The 10871-nt window shown below is 39.0% G+C and overlaps 1 protein-coding gene across 2 annotated transcripts in view; it reads left to right on the forward strand.

Annotated features, from left to right (window-relative positions):
- The window catches only part of LOC133574152 (uncharacterized), a 23255-nt gene extending 13146 nt beyond the window's left edge, over positions 1–10109 (forward strand). For both annotated transcript variants that reach the window (XM_061926229.2, XM_061926228.2), the window contains exon 2: positions 8034–10109. In XM_061926229.2, the coding sequence (XP_061782213.1) occupies positions 8034–8836 (803 nt within the window). In that variant the 3' untranslated portion in view covers positions 8837–10109. The remainder of the gene's footprint in view (positions 1–8033) is intronic.
- Positions 10110–10871: the final 762 nt, after the last annotated feature.

The following is a 10871-nucleotide window of genomic DNA, read 5'->3' on the forward strand; positions in this document are numbered from 1 at the left end:
GTACAGGTAACCTCGCATCATTGGTGGTACAGTGGGTACGTAAACAGTTCAGACCCCTTTAAATTGTTCACACTTTGTTTCATTGCAGCCATTTGCTCAAATCAAAAAAGTTCATACTATTTCTCATTAATGTACACTCAGCACTCCATCTTAACAGAAAAAACAGAAATGTAGACATATTAGCCAATTTATTAGAAACTCAAAAATCACATGTACATAAGTATTCAGTACTTTGTTGATGCATCTTTGGTAGCAATTACAGCCTCAAGTCTTTTTTAAATATGATGTTTGGGCAATTTTGCGTATTCCTCTTTCCAACACCTCTCAAGATCCATCAGATTGGATGGGAAATGTTGGTTTTAATCCAGGAAGTCTCTGTACTAGGGCTGGGCGATTATTTGCTCTTGATCGATTATGGCGATTCATTTCAGTTCGATTACGGTGATCAGCTGTTACCATTACCTCGATTAAACGTGGTGGGCATATTTGTTAGAAGATACTGTCTGTAGTAGGGATGTCCTGATCCAGGTTTTTGCACTTCCGATCCGATACCGATATTGTTTTTGCACTTCCGATCCGATACTGACCGATACCGATACTGACCGATAATGGCCTATCCGAGCATGTATTAAAGTTTAAAGTTATTTAGCCTACTTAGTTGTCAGAATCATGTTGAAAAGGGTTTTAATACTCTTGATAACAACTAGCCAGCGGAATTAGGTGAGTTTGAATAATACACAATGGTTGGTAACAAGAAACTGACCTGTTTATTCAAGGATAAACACAAAGAAGACAAAATTATACATGACAAACAGAAATGGCATCATTGAAACTAGGGCTGGGCGATATGGCCTTTTTTTAATATTGCGATATTTTAAGGCCATATTGCGATACACGATATATATCTCGATATTTTGCCTCAGCCTTGAATGAACACTTGATGCATATAATCACAGCAGTATGATGATTCTATGTGTTTTGATTGATTGATTGAGACTTTTATTAGTAGGTTGCACAGTGAAGTACATATTCCGTACAATTGACCACTAAATGGTAACACCCCAATAAGTTTTTACACTTGTTTAAGTCGGGGTCCACTTAAATTGATTCATGATACAGATATATACTATCAGATATATACTATCATCATAATACAGTCATCACACAAGATAATCACATTGAATTATTTACATTATTTATAATCCAGGGTGTGGATGTAAGTGTCAAAAAGACAGCCAAAAGAGTTTGATATGAGAATAAATCTAAAGTTAAAATATAGGGTAGAAATGCACCCATTTGCAGGAAATGTCTTGATTTTCAAAATTTTCTTTCAAGGCTTGCATGTCTACATTAAAACATTCTTCTTCATACTGCATTAATATATGCTACTTTTAAACTTTCATGCAGAGAAGGAAATCACAACTAAAAAAATCACTATTTTTTTCATACGGTGTTAATGTGGAAATTTTTGCCTCTGCATTTTGATGGTGTGGGCGTGTGGCACCGAATGGAGATAAGCGTCTCGACAGACGTTACAATATTTGAACAATGATGACGAATACTGTTTTCTCTGTCGTGTCCGTGTGTCGAAAATTGTTATGCGCTTCTTTTTTTATTTGATTTTGTGTGTGGCATATAATTGCTATGCGCAGAGGACGTTTGAGCAGTGCGCAATTGCACAAGCGTGCACCTTAGAGAGAACGTTGGTCACACGGCTGCGCTAGCATCACAGCTAACGTTAGCCATGCTGCTACCTCTCTGCTGGGAGAGGACGTATACGTATGTGACGTATGACGTATACGTATGTGACGTATGACGTGACAGTATGTGACGTGTGTAAGAAGGTGCGCTTGCTGTCTGTAAGAGGGAGACACAGAAAAGAGTGAGAAGAGCCTGTCGTGTAATGCCAGCAGCTAAAAGCAACTGCGTGAGAATCCACAGACCTGTGGATGTGTTGAAGATGTGCCGGAAAATGCGGAACGGAAATTAGGGAGCAGCAGAAAAGTGGAATGTACTATTTAAATAGGTGCGTAAGAAAACACGGAGCGGAGTTTTTTTTTTAACTGGATCTGGATCGGCATTTTCCCATGCCTTGCTGATACGCATTTTTTTGCAAATATCGGCGGCCGATCCGATCCAAATATCGGATCGGGACATCCCCAGTCTGTAGTAAGCAGTATGGAAGCAATTGTGTTTGGTATAATCCTGCATTAACTATCCGGCTTTATTGAACGTTGTCTTGTGCGTGAAAGTGAGTGTGTGTGTGTTGCTTTCCGTGTCATGTGAATGTTTGTGTCGCTAAAGTCAAGCTTGTCACAACATAATTAATGTTTATATAGTGTTGTGCTTCTTCCCCCTCACACAACTGGATGTGCAGCCCAGAAGAACAAAATATAAAAAATATGGCTAATATTGGCGTAGAAGTTGAAACACAACATTTAAAAAGAGCCGCAACATCAGTGATTGATTGAAACTTTTATTAGTAGATTGCACAGTACAGTACATATTCTGTACAATTGACCACTAAATGGTAACACCCGAATAAGTTTTTCAACTTGTTTAAGTCGGGGTCCACGTTAATCAATTTATGGTAAAGTGTGAGACTTCAGTCTCACTGACTGTTTATGCTCACTTTGTGCTGTGTGCAATTATCCTGACCTGAATGCGGTCTTGCAGGCAGGCACCGAATGTCTTTGTGTATTGGTCCCGAATGGGAGAATAAACACACCCAACTAATTCAACCAGGAAAAAAGTAAATTTTGTATCTAAATAATTTTGTATCAGTCTTTTTGTTAGTTTGTTCTCTGATTCAACTCCTCTGACATAACATGTACTAAAAAAAACTCTGCAGACACTTTTTGATCAAAACATTTTTGAGTTTGTGCATAAAAACATTTTGTTCCTGAAATCATTAAACATGTTTTGTATGTTGGTTCTCATCATTTTACAGTAGCTTAAATTCAAACTGCACTTTAATGTACAAACCCCGTTTCCATATGAGTTAGGAAATTGTGTTAGATGTAAATATAAACGGAATACAATGATTTGCAAATCCTTTTCAACCCATAATCAGTTGAATATTATACAAAGACAACATATTTGATGTTCAAACTGATAAACGTTTTTTTGTTGCAAGTAATCATTAACTTTAGGATTTGATGCCAGCAACACGGGACTAAGAAGTTGGGAAAGGTGGCAATAAATACTGATAAAGTTGAGGAATGCTCATCAAACCCTTATTTGGAACATCCCACAGGTGAACAGGCAAATTGGGAACAGGTGGGTGCCATGATTGGGTATAAAAGTAGATTCAATGAAATGCTCAGTCATTCACAAACAAGGATAGGGCGAGGGTCACCACTTTGTCAACAAATGCGTGAGTAATTGTTGAACAGTTTAAGAAAAGCCTTTCTCAACCAGCTATTGCAAGGAATTTAGGGATTTCACAATTTGCGGTTCGTAATATCATCAAAGGGTTCAGAGAATCTGGAGAAATCACTGCACGTAAGCAGCTAAGCCTGTGACCTTCGATTCCTCAGGTTGTACTGGATCAACAAGCGACATCAGTGTGTAAAGGATTAAGGCTGAAACGACGCGTCGACGTAGTCGACGTCATCGGTTACGTAAATACGTCGACGCCATTTTTGTGCGTCGATGCGTCGCATATTTACGTCACACTACTGTCATGGCGGATCGCAAAGCAGACGGTGCGAGCGAGGGGGAAAAAGCACGCCAAAAGTCATCAAAAGTGTGGGAGTATTTCAATAAACGGCCTAATAATGTTGTTGTATGCACACTGTGTCGAGCGGAAATGGCCTATCATAGCAGCACAACGGCTATGAACGAACATTTGAAAAGAAAACCGACAGCGTTCTTGCCATCACCATCAACTAGTCAATCGTCCGCGTGAGTATACGTTGTCATCATTACACAAAAACATGAATGTGTCATTTGTATCTGCGTTGTAAATTCATAAACTAAAGCACCGTTTCGCTCTGAGAGGTGCGTTTGGCGTGCAGTGTTTACAAAGACGCACTCCTCTTTAACGCTGTGGAGAGGCGGGGCCGGCGAGCGAGCGGCGAGGTGGGCGCGCTGAAGAAAAGGGGAGCAGCAGAGAGAAAGGGAAGAGAGACTGGAAGGAGTCAGAGTGGAGCGAGAGAGGAGAGACAGAGACGGGGGACAATGAGCGAGCGAGGAAGAGGAGCTGAAAAGCGAGGAAAGAAAGAGAAAAGAGTTGGAAGAGAAAAGACTTTGTGTAAAATTAAAAGATTGTAAACCTGGCAAAGCCGTCTGGCGTTCAGTCTGTCGGTCCTGAAAGAACCCCACGGCACAAGACGTGTCACAAACGCTAACGTTAATTAGTTGTGCAAATACCTTTTACAACATTAACAGTTACATATACTATGTACAAACCAACAATTAACTTTCACTTTAATCATATTATCATTGTTGTGTTATTAAGCAAAATAAGCAATACTTTTACTTTTGTTGAAATGTTTACACTGTTACAGAATATTTTGTTTTGCACTTTTTTGTATTGGATGTTTATTTTTATTTTTGCACATTTTAGCAAATAAGCAATACTTTTACTTTTGTTGAAATGTTTACATTGTTACAGATTATTTTCGTTTTGCACTTTTTTGTATTGGATGTTTATCTTTATTTTTGCACATTTTAAAGCAAAATAAGCAATACTTTTACTTTTGAAATGCTTATACTATTGCAGAATATTAAGATTTGCACTGGATGTTTACTTTTATATTTGCACATTAAAAAGCAAATAAGCTACTTTTAATTTTGTTAAATGTTAAAAGTTTTAAATGTTTACATTGTTACAGAATATTTTGTCATGTTGTTGTCAATGTTGACTGAGTGGCCATACTTTTTTTTTTTGGTAAATAAAAGCCATGCCTTTTGAAAAAACTGGCCTACATTTATTTTTTCATCTTCATTTTAAATTAAAAAAATAATCGGTAAAAGGAAAAATAATCTATAGATTAATCGAAAAAAAATAATCTATAGATTAACCGATTAATCGAAAAAATAATCTATAGATTAATCGATAGAAAAATAATCGTTAGCTGCAGCCTTATAAAGGATATCACCACATGGGCTTAGGAACACTTAAGAAACTCACTGTCAGTAACTACAGTTGGTCGCTACATCTGTAAATGCAAGTTAAAACTCTCCTATGCAAGGCGAAAACCGTTTATCAACAACACCCAGAAACGCTGTCGGCCTCGCTGGGCCTGAGCTCATCTAAGATGGACTGATACAAAGTGGAAAAGTGTTCTGTGGTCTGACGAGTCCACATTTCAAATTGTTTTTGGAAACTGTGGACGTCGTGTCCTCCGGACCAAAGAGGAAAAGAACCATCCAGATTGTTATAGGCGCAAAGTTGAAAAGCCAGCATCTGTGATGGTATGGGGGTGTATTAGTGCCCAAGACATGGGTAACTTACACATCTGTGAAGGCACCATTAATGCTGAAAGGTACATACAGGTTTTGGAGCAACATATGTTGCCATCCAAGCAACGTTACCATGGACGCCCCTGCTTATTTCAGCAAGACAATGCCAAGCCACGTGTTACATCAACGTGGCTTCATAGTAAAAGAGTGCGGGTACTAGACTGGCCTGCCTGTAGTCCAGACCTGTCTCCCATTGAAAATGTGTGAAGCCTAAAATAGCAGAAGGGAGACCCCCGGACTGTTGAACAACTTAAGCTGTACATCAAGCAAGAATGGGAAAGAATTCCACCTGAGAAGCTTAAAAAATGTGTCTCCTCAGTTCCCAAACGTTTACTGAGTGTTGTTAAAAGGAAAGGCCATGTAACACAGTGGTGAACATGCCCTTTCCCAACTACTTTGGCACGTGCTGCAGCCATGAAATTCTAAGTTAATTAATATTTGCAAAAAAAAATCAAGTTTATGAGTTGACATCAAGTATCTTGTCTTTGTAGTGCATTTAATTGAATATGGGTTGAATAGGATTTGCAAATCATTGTATTCCGTTTATATTCATCTAACACAATTTCCCAACTCATATAGAAACGGGGTTTGTATTTTCAATAAATTTGTATTTGAGTTTAAAGGTGACCGCTTGCCCTTTGCCAAAGCACCGGTGAGTATTCATTACACAACTTGTTCACTGCAGAATAAAGTTTGTGATGACAAGCAAAATAAAAGAACTTTGAGAGGAAAAATAGTTTAAAAAAAATGTACCCCCCAAAATGTATTTAAAAAAAACTGTGGCCCTAAAAAACCAAGGTAGAGAACATAGCGTGGATTACCTGTACCGTGAAGAAATTGTCAGCTGTTAGCATTCATTACTTTGATCAAACATGCCAGAAATGTATGTTACAAGATACTGCAGTAATAAAAAGTAAGGTTGTAAGTTGCAACGGTGCTCGGTATAATCCTGCATGGGACAATCCGACTTTATTAAAAAAAAAGAGTCTTATTAATTCAATCAAATTATATGAATACAATTATGGTGAATATTATACTCTGTACATTGTTGCATTCATCTTTCTCTCTATGCTGACTAGTCTCCCAGTTCCTGCTGCTGAAAACCATGCCCACAGCATGATGCTGCCACCACTGTTGGGATGGTATTGGCCTGGTGATGAGCAGTACCTGGTTTCCTCCAAAAATGTCTGGCATTCACAACAATTTTTGTCTCATCAGACCAGATAATTTGGTTTTTCGTGGTCCTGAGAGTCTTTCAGGTGCATTTTGGCAAACTTGTTTACTAGGAAATGGCTTCCGTCTGGTTACTCTACCGTACAGGCCTGATTGGTGGTTTGCTGCAGAGATGGTTGTCTATCTGGAAGGTTCTCCTCTCCACAGAGGAATGCTGGAGCTCTGACAGAGTAACCATCTGGTTCTTAGTCACCTCCCTGACTAGACTAAGATAAATGCAGCAAAGTAAATGATAAATGATAAATGGGTTGTACTTGTATAGCGCTTTTCTACCTTCAAGGTACTCAAAGCGCTTTGACACTACTTCCACATTTACCCATTCACACACACATTCACACACTGATGGAGGGAGCTGCCATGCAAGGCGCTAACCAGCACCCATCAGGAGCAAGGGTGAAGTGTCTTGCTCAGGACACAACGGACATGACGAGGTTGGTACTAGGTGGGGATTGAACCAGGGACCCTCGGGTCACGCACGGCCATTCTTCCACTGCGCCACGCCGTCCCTCAAGTACAGAGACATCCGGATGAAAACCTGCGCTTCCCATCCAACCTGATGGAGATTGAGAGATGCTGCAAAGAGGAATGGTGGAAACTGCCTAAAGATAGGTGTGCCAAGCGTGTAACTTCAAAAAGACTTGAGGCTGTAATTGTGGCCAAAGGTGCATCAACAAATTATTGAGCAAAGCGTCTGAATACTTATGTACATGCCATTTTTGAGTTTTTTTGTAAAAAAAAAAAAATCTATACTTGTTTTTTTCTGTCAAGATGGGTGGGGTGCTAAGTGTACATAAAATTAACTACTTTGATTTTAGCAAATGGCAGAGGGGTTAGTGCGTCTGCCTCACAATACGAAGGTCCTTAGTTCAATCCCAGGCTCAGGATCTTTCTGTGTGGAGTTTGCATGTTCTCCCCGGGTACTCTGGCTTCCTCCCACCTCCAAAAAACATGCACCTGGGGATAGGTTGATTAGCAACACAAAATGGGCCCTAGTGTGTGAATGTTGTCTGTCTATCTGTGTTGGCCCTGCGATGAGGTGGCGACTTGTCCAGGGTGTACCCCGCCTTCCGCCCGATTGTAGCTGAGGGGAATAAGCGGTAGAAAATGGATGGATGGATGGGCTGCAATGAAACAAAGAGTGAAACATTTAAAGGGGTCTGAATGTTTTCCTTACCCACTGTATTTTTGAATGTTCTCAGAATGAACAATGTGATGTCATAATTCCTCATTCTCCATTCATTGTGCACATCATCAGTCAAAAACTGCATCTACTTTCTCTTTAAGATCTATTTTACTTACTTTTTTTCTGTTTGTCTCCTTGTGTCCTGCAGATGTCAGTGAGACTCTTTCCCCAGCGGAGCAGGAGTTGCCACCACTCCCTCACATTAAAGAGGAAGAAGAGGAACGCTGCATCAGTCAGCAGGGAGAGAATCTTGACGGACTGGAGGAGCTCCCATGGATTCGTGTCGTTGTAAAGAGCGAAGATGATGAAGAAGAGGCAGTTGATGAAGATCACTGTGGAAGATCACAAGCAGACAGCCTCTTAGCTCCACTATCAGACACAATGTCACACTCTCCTGACACCGATGATGAAGACTTGTCATGTCAAATTGACAACACGCACTGGAAATGTTTCCAGTGTGACAAAACATTTAATGACCGTAGTAATCTGAAAAGACACATAAGAAGCCACACGGGGGAAAAACCATTTATGTGTTTAGTTTGTGGTAAGAAATTCTCTCAGAAAGTACACTTGGTCACACACACAAGAATACACACAGGAAAGAAGGCTTTTTCATGTTCGGTGTGTGGTGTCGATTTTGAACGAAAGCAAGATCTGAAAATGCACATGAGAATACACACCGGTGAAAAACATTTTACCTGTTCAGTCTGTGGTATTGGTTTTGCACAAAATCGCTATTTGAAAAAACACATGAGAAGACACACCGGGGAAAAGCCATATTTCTGTTCAATCTGCAACAAATGCTTTTCTGACCGAACACCACTTGTAGTCCACATGAGAACTCACACGGGTGAGAAAGTGTTGGGTTGCAGTGGGTGTAAAGAAAGATTCTCTTATAAGTACCAGCTTAACAATCACAAGTGTGCTGGTGAGAAGGACAGCACTACATAAAGCCGCAGGTGTTGTCACCAATGTAATAACTTTGACTTTTTAACATGTGTGACATTGTCGTTGTAACATGCTTCTTACCATTTCAACAAACTTCATTGCTTTTTGATCGGGGTACATAATAGAAAAGTGTGTACATTGATACAAATTTCCCCCTAGAAAATAATGATTAATTGGTTCCAGACTCAACAAAAGTTATGTTTGTGAAAGTCTGTACATGTTAAACACAATTGTGATGGGTCAAATGATAACAAAGCATTTATACATTATGAAACACAGTTATACTGTGTCCATTGTTGCCTCGGTGTGTCACTTTAAGAAAAAGAAAAACAATACAGCTTCTGTGTAATTAAAACACTCCTTTCGGCTTACGAGTGACAGCTCCTACTGAAAGAAGTCAGAGGAGTGGCGTGCCGCGTTTGACATCGGTATTCGTCGCCTTCATCGATCTAAACGGAACTAAGTAAAAGGAAACATCCCGAAGTGTGGTATCGTTTTGATCTTATAGTGCCAAACAAGGTGAATGTTCTTTTCCTGTTTACTATTTCGCTCAATGACCCGAGTTGCACGTTTCATAGTCTGTTGTGGACAGCTATTCATTTAAAGCAAAATAAATATGCAGTATATTCGCTAACTATACATTTGGTTTACAGGTCATATGTAGTGACATTTTAATCAGCAAATGGCGCCATTATGGAAGAGTAACACTGTCAGTGCAGTGTCAATACATCCAGTGAGTGTGCCACACACTCACCAAGGCCTCATTTATACATCAATACAATGCGTTAATGTATAATGTATAAGAAGACAAGGGGGCATTGGATCAATTATATTTACAAATACATCCTCCTTGCCGACTAACACAAGTCACTCTCGTGCGCTTGCATTTGGAAATAGCATAATTCCTTAACTTTAACAACCAGGTTGCTTCAAAAAGTTAGAGCAAAAAAACAATCTAGTCTGGGTCCTTAATTGAGTTTGCTTCCAGACGAGTTTGTTTGGCTTCACTTCTGTATTATGACTTATGTCATTTAAAAGGCGAATTTCATGTACAGTATACAAATGAGTGTTTTCTATATATCCTATTTGTGGTGGTGTCAGTCATATAATCATTGTATAATTTGCATAATTGGCTATGATGCATGTCTTTTCTATCAAAAGCTAATAAAATGTTACTCTTAAAAACAAAACTGTGTTATTAGTATTAAGATCATTTTCTTGTTTGTCGTTCTGTTCTATTTTTCCGTATGATGCTTTTTATTACTGCTATGTAACAGGCTTTCCTTTTATACACATATTTATTCATATTCTGCCCTCTATGAATGTTGGAACTTGGAACTGAGCTTGACGTGTATGTAAACAATCCATAAATGAGATGAAAAAAAACATCCAACTTTAGGTTGTTTATTGATACTCTCCACAATGAAGTAATACAGTAAAACCAAGCACAAGAACAAAAAGGCACATTATTATACATGTGAAGAGCATATACATGTAATCACATTAAAGCAACAATATAGTTTGGTATAACTGGGGAAAAAAGCAAAACAACTATACAGGAGAAAGGTTGGCTCTTGTGCTGCTATCTTAATGCTAACACAATGGAGGAGCCCACTGATATGCTAACTGAAATTAGCATGCAATCCTTGAACAAGTGAGTTTTTAACACAACAAGATTGACATAAAACTGCAAATACAGTATGAATGGGAAACGCTGCAAACATTTTCTTTTGTGTACACATACTACACTACGGGTATACATAAAAATAAAAAAAAGTATATATATAGGCAGTGATTCTTGAAATGTGGTGTGTGTACCTGTAGGGGTACACCAAAAGAATCACTTGATTAAAGTACAGTGTTTTATTTTCCTATATTAAAACAGTCAATCAATCAATGTTTATTTATATAACCCTAAATCACAAGTGTCTCAAAGGGCTGCACAAGCCACAACGACATCCTCGGTACAGAGCCCACATAAGGGCAAGGAAAAACTCACCCCAGTGGGACGTCGATGTGAATGACTATGAGAAACCTT

This window comes from Nerophis lumbriciformis, linkage group LG31 (assembly GCF_033978685.3).
Source record: "Nerophis lumbriciformis linkage group LG31, RoL_Nlum_v2.1, whole genome shotgun sequence".
Taxonomy (NCBI): domain Eukaryota; kingdom Metazoa; phylum Chordata; class Actinopteri; order Syngnathiformes; family Syngnathidae; genus Nerophis; species Nerophis lumbriciformis.